We start from the raw sequence: 19,920 nt of genomic DNA, 5'->3' as shown, positions 1-19,920 counted from the left end.
CTCGACTGGGCGGAGGATGGACAGGGAGACATGAAGACAACGCTGGCAAGCTGTCCGCCAGAGCCCTGCAAGGGAGGAGACGCGGCAGGAGACTGCCCTGAGAGCGCCTGTCTGTGGGAACCGCCCCCCGCTGCCCTGTCCAATGGAAACCTGGCGGCGGTGCGGCACCGCCCACTGTTGGTCCGGACGCCGCGAGGGCGGGGCCCGCAGTTCGGTTGCGCTGCGGAGCGCAGCTGTGAGGGAGTCGCTGCGATCCGAGGCCCCGGAACCCGAGCTGGAGCTGAAGCGCAGGCTGCGGGCGCGGAGTCGGGAGGTGAGCTCCGGAGAAAGAGGCCCTGGAGGGAGGGGCTCGCGGAAGGGCGGCAGGATCACCGGGTGCCGCGGGCCGGCGGGCCGCGGCCGGCGGGTGCTGTCCGGCGGCCCTGCTCTCTCGGGAGTCAGGCCCGACCTAGCCCGGCCCGTCGCAGCTGAGGGGCCACCTTGGCCCCAGGGCGCCGCCCGCCCTCCTGGTGTCTCCGGCGTGGCCGCGGCGGCCCGGAATTCTGCGGGCGCGGGTCGGGGGGCCCCGGCGTTCTCTTGGAACTCTGGCCGCGAGAGGCGGGGCAGGCGGCGCGGGCGGGGGGGCGGGCGGGGGGCCCCGCCCGAGGACCTGCGGAAGGAAGCGCGGCGTCCGGGCCCGGCCTGCTCGCGGGGCGGCGCGCCGAGCGCGGGGGCGTGGTCTGCGGCCTGACGGCGCGGCTAGGCTGGCCTTTGATGAGGTGGCTGTGGTGCTCAATCTCCTGGCCGGCCACTGTCTGCTCGCTACCGCTTCCTTCCAAATACTGGCCGGGCGACCTGTTGGAGTGTTGACATGCTGAGGGCCTCCTGCCTCCGAGCTTGCTTTCTCTCCGACCGAGCAGTTCTGCTGACCTCAGAGGCTCTCTGGGTTTCCTCAGAGCGGCCTGTGGCTGCGAGCTATGCGGGGTGACGTGCAGAGGGCTTTCAACTAATAATGGAAGCCGAGAGAACAACTTTGCGAGATGACAGACAATGCCCTGGAGTGAATGTACTATGCGCCCTCAGGGTAGCTAGAGGCTTCGAGGAGACTGCCCTCACCAGTGTAAATGAGCTTTTCCATGTGTGATCCCTGTTAAAACTACCAGCAGCTCTGAGGCAGAACCCCCTGTGTTGCACAAGTTTCTGCATCTGTTGCGGGAGTGCTTGGAGATCTTTAGGCACTGCTCTTATTTTACCTCCTGGGACATGATTGGGGAGGGAAATGTACCTTCTGGGCATTTGTCGCTGATGACAGTTCATCCTCTCTCCCAAGTGCAGTGTGAAGGGGCTGTCTGTGTCCTTGGTCCAGTAGTTTTAGATTCCATAGGCTACAGCTTTGACATTCTAGAGTATCTTCTGTTGTATCTTGCTAGAATTTCACTTATCAGTTCAGATTGGAGGCACATCGTGTGAATGTAGCTGAAACAGACTTTATTTTCTTAGCTCCTTGATAGGGGAAGGAGGAAAAAGTGATCCTTAACTCATCTTTTTTTATTGGCTTATTAAGACATGCACGAAAATAATAGCTGTTTTGGCATACAGAGGAGACTTTCTAGGGTAGGCAAGGACTTTCCTTAGAAATTTAAAGTGGGGAAGTAGCCTACTAGATTTTTTTCCTCCTGTAGTGCTGTGTTCTTTGAGTTTACTAGAACGTTAATACAAATCTCCCGATTCAGGTAAAACAGTATAGGCTGGAGAGAAATGTGTAGAAAGGGGCATCAGAGAGTTGTATGGCCATGTTGGTGTTGATTGCAGGTTTCAAGTATTCTGTCTGAATTGACTTTGGAGTGCAAGTTTACTTTCCAGGGGATTGATTTTGTATTAGGCAGCTCTTCCTTGAGCTAATCACACATAGGTTTCAGGTTTTTTTTAATAGTCTGTATTCATTTGATTGTCCTATTATTACTATTATTATTATTATTATTATCATCATCATATGGGTTAATTAGAAACTTAGGTTTTTCTTAAAGCAACTCTGCCCCTGTAGAAATGTTATTGTTTAACACTTTGCTTATAAAAGCTATAGCTTGAATTATTTGTTCTGGAAAGAAGTAGCTGGTATCAGATCTAGTGCCTCAGAGATTGGGGAAGTCAGAGCCTTTGAGCAATGTAAATGAAAGGAAAGCAGGAAACATAAGGCCTTTGATTTTCTTTCTGAATTTGTGCTTAATTAAGTGCAGGCATTTCGTTTATTTTAATTCACTGATCTCTCCAGCACCCTCCCATTCTGTGACCTACAGTAACCTGCAAGTGTTACTAAACATTTAAGTGAGTAAATGAAAAGAAATGCTGTTAAACAGTACCCACTTGCCACATTCACACATCATGAGGAAGGTGAGGTCATTAGAGAAGGAAGTCATACCTGCCAGTCGTCTGGCCCAAAGGCAATTTCTACCTATGTATAGGAAAAGTGGGTAATGCCACCGTTGGTTCTAGTAGAATAAGTCACCCTTGGGAGTTTTGGCCTGTTGGTTAAGGAAGATGTAGGCCCATAGGGTTGTCTGTCTCAGTGGAACATTCTAGAGTCTATAGAGTTATATGCTCTTGAGTAATGCCTGTACACCCTAGTTCTTAAGCACAGTGAAGATCGAGGCCCATGGAGAGCCAATGGGAAATATATTAATTGCAACACTATTTGCTGAGCAGGAGTGGGGTACCAGATTTTACTGTATATTTGGGTTTGACTAAAGTGGACTATATTGTCATTCATCTCATGTGCAGCACTTCGGGTGATCTTCAGTTAACTCCTTCTAGAAGCCAGAGAGTCATTCATATTTCAGTATTTAGGTAGGAGGAGATCTGATTTTAGATTTAAAGGAAACAAGGGAGATGTATTTTTTGAGGCTGAAGATGAAGTTAAGACTATTAAAGTTTTATACATCTGTTTTTGACCTTTGTCTTCTGACTCTGCCCAACAAATGCAGGCTGAGTGTTCATTCCAGCATGTCGGAAGGGGAGTCCCAAACAGTAGTCAGCAGTGGCTCAGACCCAAAGGTAGAATCCTCATCTTCAGCTCCTGGCCTGACTTCTGTATCACCTCCTGTGACCTCTACAACTTCAGCTGCTTCTCCGGAGGAAGAAGAAGAAAGTGAAGATGAGTCTGAGATCTTGGAGGAGTCACCCTGTGGGCGCTGGCAGAAGAGGCGAGAAGAGGTGAGATGGCGGTGCTGGAGTCCCCTGGGAGAGTACATTGTAAACAGTGAGAACTAGAGTAGCTGTCCAGAAGAGCAGAGCGGATGGATGTCAGTAGGGCAGGGCTTGAAGATGGTCATATGGAACCCTAAAACGGCAGCTTCTTGAAGTGCCTTAATTCCACTTGGATTGCTTCTCAGGTGAATCAGCGTAATGTGCCAGGAATTGACAGTGCATACCTGGCCATGGACACAGAGGAAGGTGTGGAGGTTGTATGGAATGAGGTACAGTTCTCTGAACGCAAGAACTACAAACTGCAGGAGGTAGGTGATGGGCCTGTGACTGAGGAAAGGTTTCATGGTTAGATTGTCTGTGGGGATGGATAGGGAATGGATTTTCAAATTACAGTGATTGGTGAGCTCTGTTGTCCCTCTGTCTCCCTTGTTCCAGGAAAAGGTCCGTGCAGTGTTTGATAATCTGATTCAGCTGGAACATCTTAACATTGTGAAGTTTCACAAGTATTGGGCTGATGTTAAAGAAAACAAGGCCAGGGTAAGAAGTATTTCCTGAACTTGCCAGAGAGCAGGTGCCTTTATTGTCCATTTCACTACATTCACAGGTTGAAACTAGGTAATTTTGAGACCAGAACTAAAATCTGCTGCTGTGGCAGGAGAGTAGGGTTTCCCAGTTAAAGATGGGGAGAAGGAAGAGGGCATTCTTCTCATTGTGCTGTTAAGCCTAAGAGAGTGATACTAAAGGAAAGGAAAGCTGGAAAAAAATCCCCACAATTTAGTATGTATCTTGTGTAAACGTTACCAGGTTAGAGATATTTTCTAGTATTAAGCCTTAATAGTAAGTGCTTTGCTTCCCTAGGTGATTTTCATCACAGAATACATGTCCTCTGGGAGTCTTAAGCAGTTTCTGAAGAAGACCAAAAAGAACCACAAGACTATGAATGAAAAGGTATGAAGAGAAGCTAGACATAGGGTTTAAAAAGGTGGTGGAGATTGTGAAGCTAATAAATAGGGAGGGCTGGCAAGGACTAGTGGGAGGCTGAGAGGAAACACACTCGTTGTGGTGTGTTTGTTGCATGCCTTTGTTCCAGGAGGCAGAGAGTTTGAAGCCAGTGTGGCCTACACAGTTTCAGGACACCTAAGTGAATATATATAGTGAAACCATGGAGAAGAAGGATGGGGAGGGAGGGGAGAAAAAAGAGGAAAGAGAGGGGGGGGGAGAAAATATTACTTCTGATTCTGGGACAAAACTTTTCCAGGCTTGGAAACGCTGGTGTACACAGATCCTCTCTGCCCTAAGGTAGGTAATATCTGGTTAGTTCTTTCCCCAATCTCTCCTGATTTAGTTCCTTACACACATTACAAGGCACTGCTTTGCTTTTCTATTCTGCCTCTCCCCAATTTCTTTGAGTCATGTGCTGACAAGATTAGGCCCCCTTGTGGGGTCCTCCTGATGACCTAAACCATCAGTGTCCCAACCTTTTTTCCTAGTGCTTATCCTATGTAACATATCTGGCGTAATAGAGATTCAGAGTATAGGGATTATCATGATGAGGAGGACAGCTGACCCTTACTCCTCTTAACCCTTGGGTTCCCCCTGCCCTTAATTTCCTAGTGGCCCCTCTAACAGCCCAGTGCCCCCACAGCTACCTGCACTCCTGTGACCCTCCCATCATCCATGGGAACCTGACCTGTGACACCATCTTCATCCAGCACAACGGACTCATCAAGATTGGCTCTGGTGAGGGGAGGGAGAGATTCTGGGCAGGGGAGCCTCGGGAATTTGGGAACCATGGGGGTAAGGTAAAAGGCATGGGAGAACAGAAAATTTTGAGGTATGATCTGGTGAAAATAGATAGACTTTTAGTAGAGGTGATTCCTAGGGAGAGACCAATTAGAGGATGGGTTAGGTCTACAGTCTTGAACTTCTTGGCGAGAGCCTTGCAATGATGCAGAGCAGATGATAGGAGGCTGGGAAGGGGCAAGAGATGGATATGAGTTCTGACTCTAGCCCTTGGGGCCAAACCCTACCAAGGAGGTTCCAGACTATACCTGCTGTGAGTGTTTTCATTTGCTGTGTATTTGTGTGCAGTGACATTTCTGTGTGCCGTGTCTGTGTGTGGTTACCATTTGTCTGGGGCTTGGCTGCTCCATCGCTCACAACTTTTCTCTGTTTTCCTCCCTCCCGCTTACGGGCTGCTCTGTTCCCAACAGTCTTTCATAGGATTTTTGCTAATGGTGAGAGCTCCCTCTGCCCCATTTGGGGCTCTGTTTGTGCTCCCTTTGCTCCCTCTGCGGCTGCCCAGTGCATGCAGTCGTGGGAGAAAGGCCTGTTCCCTGCTTCCCGTGCCTAATTATGCCTGCTTAGCTTTTGCCCTGCCAGCCCTCCACCTGCTTGCCCCTTTGTAACCTGCTTGTTTCCTGTGGATCTGCCTGGCTGGACACTTCCTCTTAAGAGTCATACCCCTTCATCATCAGGCTGGCTCCTAAATCATACTGTGCTCCCAGATTCTCTGTGATCTGTAGTCATTGTTATATCAGAGTGAGTCCAGCTTGGGCCTGGCCCTGGTTCCTCGTTCAGTCGTGCGGTAGGTGGTGTTGAGGAATAAGGTTTCAGAAGAGGGTCTAAAACATTTTGGTAGATTAAAAAGTAAACTGATTTTACGGTATTGGTTCACTTTTGAGGTTTTGGGTTTAGTTTTTTTGTTTTAAGTTTCAGTCATCACAGATGGGTAAGGAAGAGGCTAGCTCCTTGAATCTATGTTACTGCTGCTTTGCCTTTCTTATCCAGGTTCATGAGGTCTCATAGTAGGAAGGGCTGCCTGTATTTTTATGTTAATTGCAGGGTGGATGAATGAATTAAAACTAGCATTTTTGTGGGGCTGTGGATTTCATAGATCTGGGACTTTGAAAAGACGATCAAGTCACAGATGAAAGGTTTTCCTTTGACTGTGTTACCTGATGAGCCAAAAGCCCACAGTGTCTGTAAAGTGCATTGACTTTGTTGTTCTGAGTTAAGGGATCTTAGATGAGAAATAGAAAGGGATCTAGATGGTGTTTATATGTAGTCTATAGCTCAGGATTGGGAAAGTGATAGTTCGTGTCTGTTGAGTATTAGAAAGGCTTCAGGAGAAAAATGACTATTGGAGACTCTCTAGAGTAAGATCATGCTTTGGTGGTGGTGGTGGTCAGATTGTGGGTGTCTCCCTACTCCTAGTGGCTCCTGACACTATCAACAATCATGTGAAGACTTGCCGGGAAGAACAGAAGAACCTACACTTTTTTGCACCAGAGTACGGAGGTGAGGTAGCCTTGTCTCTCTGCCCCATTCTTAGACTCAGCTTTAAAAAAAAAGTCCCTCAGACAGATTGTGCCCCTCCACCTACTCCCTTCCTGAAAGGTCAGCCCCTGACATAGCTACCCCAAATCTTTGTTTTATACTTTATAACCTGAGTGAGATACAGGGATAATACAACAAAAAGGTCAGCTTTCTGTACTTGCATACATTGTATTATTTTTTTAAGTATGCCTGCCACTTGTTACCCCCAATCCATTCTCTCCCCTAATAAGCATCTGTTTTCTCTAGAAGTCACAAACGTTACAACAGCAGTGGACATCTACTCTTTTGGCATGTGTGCACTGGAGGTGAGGAGAACATGCATCAGAACATAGAAAGGGAAATGCTTGTCTTAGGGAGGGATTGTGGGATCACTGGGTGTGTGGGTTTGTGTCTTAGATCTCAGTTGTCCCTTTGGGTCTTTCCTCACCACAGATGGCAGTGCTGGAGATTCAGGGCAATGGCGAGTCCTCATATGTGCCACAGGAAGCCATCAGCAGTGCCATCCAGCTACTAGAAGACTCGTTACAGAGGGTGAGACTCAGCAGGACCAGCTTCCCTCATTAACTGACTTTCAGGTTTATTGTACCTCCCAAGGGGCCCCGGATGTTCTAAGAGCAAAAGAAGAGAATCAAAGTAGAAAGGACTAACCTACTACCTGTGAGAAATTTTTGATTCTAGGCAGGGGGGCTAAGGGTTCAGATAGGTGTATAGAGGTTAAAAGTTGTTTGCTAGGTTAGTGTCTCTACATAGAGCTGAGCTGATTGGGTGGTTACCTTAGGCAGTTGCTCTTATATAATATCTTGGCATTAAATATCAAATTAGTCATTTGGGATTTTATATTTAATGAGTTAAGATTTAAAGGGTGAAAGAATTATGAATCAGTATGAAACTTAACTGTGGTGAGACAGGACAGTCTGAACAAGAACAATAACTCAGGTCAGGCATGGAGGCAGTACATCTGTAATCCCTGCACTTGGGAGGTAGAGATGGAAGGATCAGGAGTTCAAGGTCATCCTCTCCTACATAGACGATTCGAGGCTAGCCTGGGCTACATTAGACCCTGCCTCAAAAAGAAAACAAGGAAGGGAACAGTTAATGTTAATCAGAGACTAGTGATGAGCAAGAAATAGAGGACTAATGGAAGAGTTAAGATCGAATTCAGGTTCTAGTTCACTTTAGGGTGGAATTATTAGGTGAAAGACTTTGTCGACTTTAAAACTGAAATAAGAAAGCATGTTGGCATGGGATTTGACCAGAGGCAGAATGAATGGTTAGAGAGAAAGTGGGCAATCAGGAGTTGTAGACAAAGGAAGTTGTTATAATAGGCTTGGGAGACAAAAGAAGATGGTGAATATCACTGACCATAATGGTTTGCTAAGTCAGGGAAGGGAAAAACCAAATATGGAAAAGATCCAAGAAAAGTTGGCCATGAATGAGCTAATAAAAACAAAAACAATAAAAAGAAATACTGTTTCAACATTAAAGATAAAAATGCTGGGCAGAGGGGTTGGGGATTTAGCTCAGTGGTAGAGCGCTTGCTTAGCAAGCACAAGGTCCTGGGTTCGGTCCCCAGCTCCGAAAAATAGAAAAAAAAAAAAAAAAAAATGCTGGGCAGTAATGGTGTACCTCTTAAACCCCGGCACTTGGAAGGCAAATTTCTGTGAGTTCAAGGCCAGCCTCATCTACAGAGTGAGGGCCAGGGCAACCAGGGATATATAGACAGACCTTGTCTCCAAAAACAAACAAAAAGTAAGACCAAAGCCAGGCACCGTGGCCCATGCCTATAATCTTAACACTTCTGAGGCTGAGGCAGGAGAATTGTGAGTTAGAGACACCCTGGGCTATACAGTGAATTCCAGGCCAGCTTAAGTCATGTAATGAGACCATGTTGTGGAAAAACAAAATGTCTAGAAAGAAAAACCAGAAAGACTTAGATAAGTTTATATATTACCATATAGGTATAAAGCCCTTTCAGGAAATATATCAATATTTTCCCAATAAGTTTTGAATTCCAAGCTCGTAGGAAACATTTTGCTAAGTCTAATGAAAGTTACATGGATGTGAGAGTCTTGCCAGATGCCTGTTTAGTTTCTTGTTCTCTTACAGGAGTTTATTCAAAAGTGCCTGCAGTCTGAGCCTGCTCGGAGACCCACAGCCAGAGAACTTCTGTTCCACCCAGCACTGTTTGAAGTGCCCTCACTCAAACTTCTTGCTGCTCACTGTATTGTGGGACACCAACGTGAGTCCCCTAGACCCTATTAGGAATTGGTCCTGGGCTGAATCCATGCTATACAAAGATTACTAAGAGTCTTCATCCAACTCGGGGCTTCCATCCATCACTGGCATGGCGTCCTTAGTTTTCTGTTACCAGAGGGATTCTTTACCCCTATCCTCTCTGCCTAGTATGAAACAAGACTGTCTTCACACAGTATTCCACCCCATTATACCCACCAGATATGATCCCAGAGAATGCTCTAGAGGAGATCACCAAGAACATGGATACCAGTGCTGTACTAGCTGAAATCCCTGCAGGGCCAGGCCGGGAGCCAGTTCAGACTCTGTGAGTAACCACTGAGAGGGTCTGAAAGGGATGGTTGGTCACTACCACCCTAGCCTCTGTAGAGTGATTTTCATGCTGTTTCCTTTTTCTTCCAGGTACTCTCAGTCACCAGCCCTGGAATTAGACAAATTCCTTGAAGATGTCAGGTGAGAGAGAGAGGGTGGGCTTCTGGGAGGAAGTAGGGGCAGGTGTTTTGAGACTTTCACAGAATCCGTGTGACTTATGTCATCTCCCACCAGGAATGGGATCTACCCTCTGACAGCCTTTGGGCTGCCTCGTCCCCAGCAGCCACAGCAGGAGGAAGTGACATCACCCGTTGTGCCCCCCTCGGTCAAGACTCCAACTCCTGAGCCAGCTGAAGTGGAGACACGCAAGGTGGGGACTCTGGTGTGATTGTAATTTTGGCTATGGGATAGAGACATCTTAGCTAAGGCACTGTCTGTATGGAATGCATCTCTGCCTACTGGCCACTGCGTGCTTCTGTGGGCTGGGCTGTGGAAAGTCTCTGTGTTACTGAGTACTCTCTAAGGACATCCTCCATGTCTGTCCTGGCCCAGGTGGTGCTCATGCAGTGCAACATCGAGTCGGTGGAGGAGGGAGTCAAACACCATGTAAGCTCAGGCCCGGGGCTGCATGGGGAGGGGGCTCGGCCTGCTGGGGAGGAGCAGCCTCATTCTCATTGTCCTTTTTCTAGCTAACACTTCTGCTGAAGCTGGAGGACAAACTGAATCGGCACCTGAGCTGTGACCTGATGCCAAGTGAGGGTCTCCTTTCTTTTGGAGGAGGGAGGATCTGTGAGCCTTATCCTGAGGGGACAGGACAGGGACAGGGATTGGGATTCACAGGGCTTCTGATCCTCCCAGACTCTACTCAAGCACCTCCCCTGTTTTTCTGTCAGATGAGAACATCCCCGACTTGGCAGCTGAGCTGGTGCAGCTGGGCTTCATTAGTGAGGTGAGGTTCCTGCCTTGTGTTTCCTGGGTGCCTTCCTGCCTTCTCTCAGCCCTGCCTCACCGAGTTTCTTCCCCAGGCTGATCAGAGCCGCCTGACTTCTCTGCTGGAGGAGACGCTCAACAAGTTCAACTTTGCCAGGAACAGCACACTCAACTCAGCCGCCGTCACCGTCTCCTCATAGAGCTCACTTGAGCCAGGCCCCTAGCCAAGCTGTGGCTGTCCCTGGGCATGCTGCAGTCCTCCTGCCCCCTCTCCCCAGTCAGTATTACCCTGAGAAGCCCCTTCTCCCCGTATTATTCAGGAGGGCTTTAGGGGCTCCCTGGTTGAGTATCATCCTGCCCCTTCCCCTCTCTTCCTCCCCTCTGCACTTTGTTTACTTGTTTTGCACAGACGTGGGCCTGGGCCTTCTCAGCAGCCACCTTCTAGCTGGGGGCTAGTAGCTGACCTGCTGGCTCCTGCCCTGCCTGTGTGGACAGGAGGCCCACGGGCACTGGGGGAGCAGAGTTCTACAATCCCGCTGGGGCGCATGGGCGGGAGAGAAAGGTGGTGCTGCAGGGGTGGCCCCGGGGGGCCATTCGAATCGCCTCAGTTGCTGCTGTAATAAAGTCTACTTTTTGCTAAAGCATCTTGTGTTGTGCTTGCGGCTCAGTGGGTGGCGCAGCCGCCTCGGTCGGGGCGGGGCGGGCCCAGGTAGGGCGGCCCTTTGGAGGCCCGGCCTTAGGGCGGGGGTGGGGCGGGCCCAGGTAGAGCTGCCTACGGCAGCGCGGAAGCCGGCCTTCGGGTCGGGTCGGGTCGGATCGGATCGGATCGGATCCGGTCGGGTCGGAGCGAAGCCAGTTCCCGGTAGAGCAGCCTGGCGGAGGGGCAGAGCGGCCACGATGAGGTGCTGCCGCGTCTGCGCCTTCGGTAAGTTGTATGGCTTTCATCCGCACCTGTGGTCCCACGGGCCGAAGCTGGGCCTGTGGCCCCGCCCTACACGGCTAATATCTGCCCCTCCCCCTACTTTGCAGATGCCGCCCGAGGGCCCCGGCGGCTGATGCGCGTGGGACTCGCGCTGATCCTGGTGGGCCACGTGAATCTCCTAGTGGGAGCTGTGCTGCATGGTACTGTCCTGCGGCACGTGGCTAACCCCCGTGGCGCGGTCACTCCTGAGTACACCACAGCCAATGTCATTTCTGTGGGTTCGGGACTACTGGTGAGCGTCGCAGGAGGGTGGAGAGGCATGGCGGGTTGGGCTGGGCGCTGAGAGCCAGTAAGTCATAGGCTTGTTGCTTCCGCAGAGCGTTACCGTGGGACTTGTGGCCCTTTTGGCATCCAGGAACCTTCTTCTCCCACGACTGGTGAGAGGGGTAGAGGAGGTGTCTCAGCAAACTCCCAATGGGCAGGAGCCTCAAATAGAGAAACTGAAGTATCACGGGGAAACTTAAACAGACTGTTTACCCAGGTCTTCTACCCCACTAGCACTGGGCCCTGCTGACGCTGGCCTTGGTGAACCTGCTCTTGTCTGCTGCCTGCTCCATGGGCCTCCTCCTGGCTGTGTCGCTCACTATTGCCAATGGTGGCCGCCGTCTTATTGCTGACTGCCATCCAGGACTGATGGATCATTCCATACCACTGGACCAGGGGCCTGGACACACTGACTGCTCCTTTGATCCCACAAGAATTTATGTGAGCTTATTCTTGCTGTTTGAGAAACTCTGGTCCTCACCTCTGCCCTGTGTGCTGCTCCTGCCTCCGTCCAAGGTCTAGTCCTCTTGTTACTTTGGGTTTCAGGACACAGCCTTGGCTCTCTGGATCCCTTCTCTGTTCATGTCTGCAGCTGAGGCTGCTCTCTCTGGTTACTGTTGTGTGGCTGCACTCACGCTACGGGGAATTGGGCCCTTCAGGAAGGAAGGGTTGCAGGGACAGGTAAGGAAGAGGAACAGGAAGGGCTCATTCCATACTCTGGTTGTGTTGTAAAGGAGGTGGTGTGTCATTTAAGGCCCAATTACTGAACTCCCTCCTCTCCCGCAGCTGGAGAAACTGACAGAGCTTGAACCTCTTGAGTGTAAAAGGCAGGAGAATATACAGCTGCTCCACCACCACCCGGATTTCCAGGCCTTACAGAAAACCTGGGTTTAGGACGGTGAGGGCCTGGGGTGGGATGCATTCCTGGGGACTGGGGCTAGCCTTTTTTGCTCTCTGACTCAGGTTGGCTTTTTTTTCTGTCAGGCAGGTGCTCGTCTGAGGCGCAGACCACAGGTGTTTTCTACTACGCACGCCACGGGGCCCCAACCCTAGGGCGCTATAAATAATTGTAATAAAAGAACTTGGTTTTTGTCTTCGGCCTGATTTCAGTTAATTCTAGAGTAAAGGGCAAGGTACGAGTGACGAGATGTTGAGCAGAATGCAGCAGTCTCCACTACTCACAGAACTTTAATGAGCAACAGATCTAAACTTCTCAGTTGCACCAGTCACTGAAAGGAAAAGCTGGTGCTGGGGAGCCCACCACACCACTGGCTGATGAATTTGAGCACATCCTGGCACACTGGACTGTGGGAGGTCTGTGAGCAAAGTGGAGAGAGAACAGGAGAGGAACCATTAGCTCCTGGCTGTCACGAGGAGCAGGTTTTTGAGAATCCTATTTGTGACCCCCACCCCCCATTTCCTTGGCCTTTAAGACTCCTTCTCTAACCTTGATGGCCATAAGAAACTTGTTCCAGTTGTCTTTGTTAGCAGCCTTCCCAGGCCGCTTAAATTCAATTTTGTTCCTCAGAATGGGGTAACCTGTGGTAGAAGGTGAAAGACGGCATTGGCAAACAATGGGAAGGCACCGGGCACCTGGGGTGGGGAGGGTGGCTCTGACACTGGAATGAAGTTTTGATGCTGCTGCTTTTCCCTGTGGCATTATGGGGCGATGTGGGGCTCTGTACCTGTAATGAGGCAGGGCAGGGCCCGGACTCCAGTGCTCGCTGCCACTAGGGAAGCCTCGTAGACACCACGCTCATCTCGGGGCAGAACCTGCTCCAGCCTCTGGTCCATTGAGACTGTGAGCACCCAGTCTCGAACCTCTTCTCTCTGGGCCTCCTGGGGAAGAGGTACACTAGCTTCATATGGGGTGAGCACAGAGCCTCCCTAAGCCCTTGGCCCCACATCTGCTATAAACAGTTCCTCTGGGGTCTGAGGGACACAGTCACTGCCTCTGCTTTCCCTGAGTAGTAGTGAGGGCTGATGTCACTAAGGACAGCAACCCAGAGCCATCCTCCCTTCTCAGTGCCAACCCCCTGGGTGACACCTTTCCCTTCTCCAGTCCTGCTCCCTTACCGGGACATGCTGCTTGGCAGGGAGTGGCACCTCAAAGGGAATGTCTGTGTCCTGAAAATCAGAGTGGTCCAGGGCATCCAGGGTCCCTTCTTCGATGGCCTGTGGGCAGAGCAATCAACCATGAGATAGGTACAGCCTGTGACAAGCAAAGCCTCCCGATCCCTGGACAGTTTCCCTGCTTACATCAGTCAGATCCAAAAATCGGTTGAGGAAAATGAAGGCCATGTTCTCCCAGCCAACTTCCTGTAACAGAAAAGTTGCAAATGGCTGTGAGCCTGAGTACCACTCTGGGTGTTAGGACACTCCAGGAAGAGACAGAGACTGTCCACCTTGACATCAGCTCCAGACTCAGCTTTGCTCAAGGGAGTCTCTCCATCTTCCCACTTTAGATTTCCTTGTTTCTTCAGCCCCGCCCTCCCCTTGTCCCAGCTCACCTTGGCAGCAGTGCCTGCTTCATAAAAGGCCTTGTCCGCAGGTAGTAACTGGGTGTGGCGCAAGAGTGAAACGGAAAGTCTAGCAGCTACGGTTTCCTGTGGATTAAAGGCCAAGTTTATGATCCTGGTCCGATGGGGACTGAGCCTGTAACTAGGGTAGCATGGTGCTAGAAAACTGGTTCTGAACCACTCTAGACATCGGGCTATTCCAGTCTTAGTTCCTTTCATCAGCATAATGTGACTGGACCCAGATTATGTTCCTTCTACTTGGAGAATTTGACCAAGTACAGGAAATGTAGACACAGTTACAATCAGATAAGTCAAAAGTCTGTGTACTTATAGGAGGTACAGAACTATCATGATATCTGAATGAGTCAGTGTATTGAGGGTGGTAGGGCTGTGGGCACAGAGCCCCACGTCAGAGCAGTATGTGAAGAAACTGGGCGAGTGTTACAGACTGATTAGACTGAGAAGCACAGAGGGAAATATGGCAGTCTAAGGGCCTAAGCTGGAAGATCCAGGACTGGGACTTGTTTGGTTTTGTAGCTTTGAGTGTGTCCTCGTGACAGGGCTGCATCTCACCAGCTGTTTGATGCTCTGTGCTGCGGATCGTGTTGCATAGTAATGAGCGATCAGCAGCATCATCTCAAACTCCTCATGAGCTGCCGAGTTTGCCTCGCTGGACTTCACCAGGTTTTCACACTAGAAAAGGGAGCGAGGGTGAGAGAACAGAGCTCGGCTCTGGGGTGGGAGGAAAGCCTGGTGGGTAGTACAGGGGTCACTGCTGGCCATCTGGACCGAGACCAGGACAGGAACAGAAGGAACCTGCTATTTCATCACTGACCCTCCCTCCTTACCAGGTTGAAGAGGACATCCCGAAGGTCAGCCCAGCTATGGTAGGCCTCAGCATTGTTGGTCCCAGGAGAGCTAACCATGTCAGTGAAGATCCTTTTGTAGATGTTGAAATTCTAGAGGTTGAGGGGGAAGGGGACCTGAGTGAGCTGTCTGTCTAAGAGCTAAGCTTAGACTGATGGAGAAGGCAGAGGTGTTAAGTATTTTAGGGCTGGAGGGATGGCTCAGCGGTTAAAAGCACTGACTGCTCTTCCAGAGGTCCTGAGTTCAATTCCCAGCAACCACATGGTGGCTCACAACCATCTATAATGGGATCTGATGCCCTTTTCTGGTGTGTCTGAAGAAAAAAAAAGTATTTTGGCAGGAAGACCAGGATTTAAGGTTATCCTAGGCCCCACAGTGAGTTTCAGGCTAGCCTGGCCTACATGAGATCTGACTTAGAAAACATACAGACAAAACTTACAACAAAAACCAAAGTCAGTGTGAGCGGATATGTAAATGGGAGAACAGCCACCATGTTAACAGGCTGACAGCCTAGAGAACCCTGATTCTCTGTAAGAGTCCTCATTTCCTCTTGGACAGACAAGTCTGTGTGCTTTTAATAAGAGCACGGATGGCTGTGTGATTACTTCTTCAAAGGGTAAATCCTCCAAGGAGTCTGTGTGTCTCAGGATAGGATTCTGGGCTTGGTGCTCCCTAAGGACAGGATCCTTAGAGATGACTGAAAGGGTAGCTGCTTTTAGGGGCTGCGGACTGCACTCCTTAGTGGAAACATCCCAAGGAGGCTGTACCTGTGGGTTAGCAGGGGCTCCATGTTGCACGTAGAGGGCCAGGGCCTGGGCATAGCCACCTTCTCGGATCAGATGAGTCGCATACAGAGCCACATACTTGTGTAGAATCTTGTAGTTCTGTTTGGGGTGGGGAGCATGGACAAGGCTCAGACCAGTAAGAACTGGCAGTGACAAGCGAGCTGGGTTTTGCTTAGGGAGTAAAGGGCATGTACAATTCTGAACAGGCTCAGAGTACCGAAGACTGATGTTCACTGGGGGCCTTTGCAGACTGGCCACGGTGGAGTTAAGAGATGGGATGCTCAGAAGCAGGGAGGGAATCAAGAGGGGATGGAGGGGGACGCAGTACCTGTTTGGTAGCCGTTTCAATGCACTTATCCCACTGGCCCTGCTCCACATACAGGTCCAAGGCGGCTACTACGTCCACACCCACCAGCTGTGGAGCAATCAAACAGTGGACTGAGGGTCAGGGAGATCTCTGGAACCTCTTCAGGAATTTGGCCTTACTCTTCTTGTTTCTGTGTTGCTGGGGACCGAACCCAGTGCCTTACATATGCTAGGCAGGAGCTCAGCCTCCTCATGAGACTTCCTGCATTCTGCCTCCTAATTTGAGAGCCTTACCGAATCCACTTTACCCTGGTTCTTGAGGAACTCCTTATAATGCTGATCCACATAGTCTTCATACCTGGGCAGATACACAGAAATTGCTAACTTCACAGTCCTGGGACACCGCACCCTCCCCATAAGAGCCCCTCCCCACAACCCTGGTGTTTACAAAAGGAACTGAAAAGCCGAAGCTCCTGGTGGTTACCGGGGATCTAGCTCTTTGGCCACGCGCTTGGCCTTGTTCCACTCTTCACCCTCAATGAAGGCATCAATTGCTTCTTTGACAAGGTCCAGGTTCAGATAGAGTTCTGCAGCCTGCACAGTGGGATATCAGAGTGAAAACTATCTCGCCATCCGATGCAATGGTTTCCCCCCAACTTGGTGAACTCCTGCCCTCCCTCTTCCCAGAACACTGCCACACCTGCCATGGGACCCCATCCCGTCCCAGCCATGCCTGTGGGATCCAGTCAGCCCCACTTACAGCACTGTGCTTTCCAATTCCAATCAGCTGGGGACCTACAACCCGAACCACTTCCAGACTGCGCTGGGGAGGCAGGAACTTGATGGACAGTTCAGCCGCCTGGGTGGGTGGACAGAGATTGGGAATGGGCAGAGGAAACAAAGGGTACCAAGGCTTCGTGGCCTTCATGTTGTTCTCCAGCGTCCAGTGTTTTCAGGATCCTTCCTCAACTTCACCCCCATCTCCTGCCCCCAGCTAGGCCTGGTCTGAGCATCTTTTGGCTGAGTACCACGAAACTAGACAATGCTCCTCTCCATCGGGCTCACAGGAGCTCTTCAGACGCGTTCTTTACTGTCTGAGGTCACTGCTCTTTCTTTGTCAAAGATAGAGTCTTTGGAGCAAAGTATAGAGAAAACTGAAATGCACATGGCAGAGCCCTGCAGCTCTGTGTGAGCCTCAGACTATCCATGTACACTGGATTTCGAAAACAGTACAAAAAAGAATGGCAGATACCAATAATATTAAGTTCAATGAGTGCTATGTGAAATGTCAATATTAAAGATTTTACTTATTTTTATGTTATGTGTATGGGTGTTTTGACTGTGCTTTTGTCTGTGTCTGGCGCCCATGGAGGCTAGAAGTGGGCAATGGATCCCCTAGGACTGTGATTCCGTATGGTTGTGAGCTGCATGTGGGTGCTGGGAACGTAATCTGGGTTCTCTGGAAGAACAGCAAGTGCTCGTAACCACTTAGCCATCTCTCCAGTACAAGATGTTGATTTATAAATGTTCAGTTAAGTGTACTACAATTATTTTTAACTCTTTTTAAAAGATTTGTTTGTTTATTTATTTATTTATTGTGTACAGTGCTCTGCCTGCATGCATGCCTGCACACCAGCAGAGGGCACCAGATCTCATTTTAGATGGTTATAAGCCACCATGTGGTTGCTAGGAATTGAACTTAGGACCTCCAGCCCAACTTTATCTTCTTTTAACCTTATCAAAAACTGGTATTAAAAAACCGAAATAATGGGCTGGAGAGATGGCTCAGTGGTTAAGAGCACTGACTGCTCATCCAGAGGTCCTGAGTTCAATTCCCAGCAACCACATGGTGGCTCACAACCATCTGTAATGGGATCTGATGCCCTCTTCTGGTGTGTCTCAAGACAGCAACAGTGTACTCGCAAAAAATAAATACATAAATCTTAAAAACAAAAGCTGAAATAACACATTTGTACCTTGCGTTATGTTTCCAGCAGGCAGGGCTGATCTGGATGGTTTCAACAACTTTGCCTGACTCAGTTTCCACTGGGATGTCCACACCCTCACCGATTTTAATTCCATGTGACTCAGTTTAGCTACAGTCTAGATTAATTTCCCTGCCCTTTCCTTTCCTGGCCTGCCAAACTCTGCAAGGCTTAAAGCATGCTTTGTCCCCATCCTGGGAGCCATCCTGTGATCGATCTGAAAGTACAGCACTGCCCAGACTTTAGTGAACAGCACAGAAGGTCTCGGTTGCTTAGTGCTGCTGATTGAAGTCTCACACCTCACACCCAACCATCAGCCCCTTTACTTCCTTTGCTCCACCTCGTGGGACCTACTCACTGACCCCAGGAACGTAAAGGCATCGACACAACAGTCTTTAATTTAGAGAGCCAGTTACCCCTCAGCCCCTCAGGTTCCCAGCAGCACATTTCCCGGTACCCAAGGTTCATCATTTAAGCCACACATGGATGCCCAACTGCAAAGATAATAGATGGGTTGACATATTGCTTAGTTCTTTGTGGCGACCGAAATACACAGGATATAAGTGATGCCCACACAGCTTGGGTGTCTCTGTGAGGATGCACTTGGATGAGGTTAGTGTTTCAATTGTAAAGTGGATGGACCTTCCTGATGCGGATCCATCCAGTCACCCCACAGTCTGAACTGAACATAAGGCTCCCTTCACCCTGAGTCAAGGAAAACTCTGCCTGCCCAGATGTTGTCTAAACTGGACACTGGCTTTTTTCTGCCCTCACTCTGGAACTGAAATGCTAGCTCTTCTTGGGTCTCCAGCCTTCAAACAGGAAGTACATCACTTTCTCCCTTGGCTTCCTGCTTTCCAGGCTCCATGCAGGCCTTGGGACTTGCCTACTGAGGTAACTGAGCCAATTTCTCTCTCAGGCACACACACTATCAGTTTTGAGTCCCTGACTGATCTGTGTTAGGACTGGTGAGTATTGGGTTTGCTGAGTCTGCTGCAGGGGAAGCGTCTGTGCAGGAGCTAGCCGTTGTGTGGAGGTGTGAAGGGCAGCCATGTTTGTCATGGTCTTCACCTGAGCCCTGGGTTTGCAGTTGCCCTTCTAGATCCTGCTCAAGCTCTCCTTCCTTCCTCAGAGAACCTTGTGGACTGTCACTCCAGCCCACGAGCTCAGGTGTCTTTCTGCACTCTACCTCACAAACCCATCTTTACTCAGATTGGTGGTGATTAAGCCCTAGCCTGGCCGACCAGGGTGTGTGTCATATCTCATCGTCTTCAGATGTCTTGGCTCTAGGACACGCAGCAGGTACTTAGACTTGAAATCGAGTCACTGGAGGATCAAGATGAGTATTTGGAGAGGCAGCCACTTGGGAAGGACTTAAGGGAATGGGGGCAGGGGCAGTCTGGGGCCTCACCTTCATCCAGCACTTCTCCATCAGGCCACTGCTTCCTGAGTCTCGAACTTTGAGGTAGCAGTCCACTGCACGGCTATACTCTCCAGCCTGTTCCCATTGCCGTGCCTGTTCTACAAGTCCCTCCACGCCTCTGTGGGGATGAGAATATTTCATGATCAGGACTGGGAGGGGGAGTGCGGTCCATTGTGTCCCATCCCGCCGAGTCCTGATAACACTGCCAGGACATAGGCTTCTCACCTGCCCCCCTTCTTGGTAGCTTCTCGCTCATACTCTTCCTGCAGGGCCTCCAGCTGGCCAGGCACATAGTCCTTGCAGATCCTCAGAGCATCACTCCAGAGTCCAGCCTCCTGCTCGGATTTTCAGGTATCAGAAGGGCAGAGGTGGGGACTCAAACGCTTCCTACCACTCACTCACTACACAGGCTCCTCTGGCCTAACTGCTGACCTTTTAGACCTTCCCTCCCCTCCTTTTGCCTGTCCTTCCCTCCCTGCTTTTTACATCGCCAGGAATCAGCGTGGAGCTCTGTGGCCTCTCATACCAATCCATCCATCCTTTGTGGCCCAATCACAGTGACTCACCTTATAATAATTGAGAGCCAGGCCTGGTCTCTGGGCCCGAAGCAGCAACCCTTCTGCCTTCTGAAAGTCCTTCTCCTCCAAGGCCCCACGGGCCTGGCCTACAAGTACCTCAGCAACACTGTCAGGATCGTGGGCCTCAGCCACACGCTGAGCTGCCTCCCAATCCTGGTTGTGGACAAACCTGCCCAAGACGGGGACACAGGAGA

General features: G+C 50.1%; 3 protein-coding genes across 7 annotated transcripts in view; 2 read left to right on the top strand and 1 right to left on the bottom strand.

Annotated features, from left to right (window-relative positions):
- Positions 1-209: 209 nt before the first annotated feature.
- Nrbp1 (nuclear receptor binding protein 1) lies at positions 210-10,658 on the top strand. 2 transcript variants are annotated; one of them, XM_032908984.1, is made up of 19 exons: positions 211-313; positions 2,961-3,189; positions 3,369-3,491; positions 3,619-3,720; positions 4,042-4,131; positions 4,442-4,482; positions 4,829-4,923; positions 5,397-5,420; positions 6,400-6,483; positions 6,769-6,827; positions 6,955-7,053; positions 8,629-8,761; positions 8,977-9,082; positions 9,178-9,228; positions 9,322-9,457; positions 9,640-9,693; positions 9,777-9,840; positions 9,981-10,036; positions 10,113-10,658. In XM_032908984.1, exons 2-19 carry the CDS (start codon positions 2,980-2,982, stop codon positions 10,215-10,217), a joined length of 1,632 nt encoding a protein of 543 aa, XP_032764875.1. In that variant the 5' UTR covers positions 211-313; positions 2,961-2,979; the 3' UTR covers positions 10,218-10,658. The 2 variants fall into 2 exon arrangements, with proteins under 2 accessions (XP_032764876.1, XP_032764875.1); XM_032908985.1 differs by lacking the exon at positions 5,397-5,420 and having other exon boundaries at positions 210-313.
- Positions 10,659-10,793: 135 nt separating this feature from the next.
- On the top strand, positions 10,794-12,360 carry Krtcap3 (keratinocyte associated protein 3). 2 transcript variants are annotated; one of them, XM_032908983.1, is made up of 6 exons: positions 10,794-10,942; positions 11,047-11,231; positions 11,317-11,376; positions 11,498-11,704; positions 11,810-11,944; positions 12,050-12,360. In XM_032908983.1, the coding sequence occupies exons 1-6, from the start codon at positions 10,915-10,917 to the stop codon at positions 12,155-12,157; spliced, it is 723 nt and encodes a 240-aa protein (XP_032764874.1). In that variant the 5' UTR covers positions 10,794-10,914; the 3' UTR covers positions 12,158-12,360. The 2 variants fall into 2 exon arrangements, with proteins under 2 accessions (XP_032764874.1, XP_032764872.1); XM_032908981.1 differs by lacking the exon at positions 11,317-11,376 and having other exon boundaries at positions 10,840-10,942.
- A 73-nt stretch (positions 12,361-12,433) lies between these two features.
- Ift172 (intraflagellar transport 172) overlaps positions 12,434-19,920 on the bottom strand; it is a 38,158-nt gene continuing 30,671 nt past the window's right edge. For 2 of the 3 annotated variants that reach the window (XM_032908979.1, XM_032908980.1), the window contains 16 exons: positions 19,715-19,895; positions 19,374-19,483; positions 19,137-19,266; positions 16,501-16,599; positions 16,225-16,334; positions 16,035-16,098; positions 15,763-15,849; positions 15,417-15,533; positions 14,631-14,741; positions 14,356-14,475; positions 13,774-13,869; positions 13,523-13,582; positions 13,340-13,438; positions 12,949-13,102; positions 12,711-12,802; positions 12,434-12,579 (listed from right to left, as the gene is read on the bottom strand). In XM_032908979.1, the coding sequence (XP_032764870.1) occupies positions 12,490-12,579; positions 12,711-12,802; positions 12,949-13,102; positions 13,340-13,438; positions 13,523-13,582; positions 13,774-13,869; positions 14,356-14,475; positions 14,631-14,741; positions 15,417-15,533; positions 15,763-15,849; positions 16,035-16,098; positions 16,225-16,334; positions 16,501-16,599; positions 19,137-19,266; positions 19,374-19,483; positions 19,715-19,895 (1,720 nt within the window). In that variant the 3' untranslated portion in view covers positions 12,434-12,489. Of the gene's footprint in view, positions 12,580-12,710; positions 12,803-12,948; positions 13,103-13,339; positions 13,439-13,522; positions 13,583-13,773; positions 13,870-14,355; positions 14,476-14,630; positions 14,742-15,416; positions 15,534-15,762; positions 15,850-16,034; positions 16,099-16,224; positions 16,335-16,500; positions 16,600-19,136; positions 19,267-19,373; positions 19,484-19,714; positions 19,896-19,920 lie in introns of those variants that run through there. The other variant, XR_004388581.1, reaches the window with a different exon arrangement.

The sequence above is a fragment of the Rattus rattus genome, chromosome 7, assembly GCF_011064425.1.
Source record: "Rattus rattus isolate New Zealand chromosome 7, Rrattus_CSIRO_v1, whole genome shotgun sequence".
In the NCBI taxonomy this organism is placed as follows: domain Eukaryota; kingdom Metazoa; phylum Chordata; class Mammalia; order Rodentia; family Muridae; genus Rattus; species Rattus rattus.
This window is presented reverse-complemented; position numbering and strand designations above follow the sequence as displayed.

What these genes read in the sequence shown, in the direction of transcription:
- Nrbp1 (XM_032908984.1), top strand. Translation starts at nt 2,980, where the DNA reads ATGTCGGAAGGGGAGTCCCAAACAGTAGTCAGCAGTGGCTCAGACCCA. An exon ending in TTGGCATGTGTGCACTGGAG is followed by an intron (nt 6,828 to 6,954) that starts GTGAGGAGAACA and finishes TCCTCACCACAG; the next exon opens with ATGGCAGTGCTGGAGATTCA. An exon ending in GAGCTGTGACCTGATGCCAA is followed by an intron (nt 9,841 to 9,980) that starts GTGAGGGTCTCC and finishes TTTTTCTGTCAG; the next exon opens with ATGAGAACATCCCCGACTTG.
- Krtcap3 (XM_032908983.1), top strand. Translation starts at nt 10,915, where the DNA reads ATGAGGTGCTGCCGCGTCTGCGCCTTCG. An exon ending in CTGTGGGTTCGGGACTACTG is followed by an intron (nt 11,232 to 11,316) that starts GTGAGCGTCGCA and finishes TTGCTTCCGCAG; the next exon opens with AGCGTTACCGTGGGACTTGT. An exon ending in TTGATCCCACAAGAATTTAT is followed by an intron (nt 11,705 to 11,809) that starts GTGAGCTTATTC and finishes TTTGGGTTTCAG; the next exon opens with GACACAGCCTTGGCTCTCTG.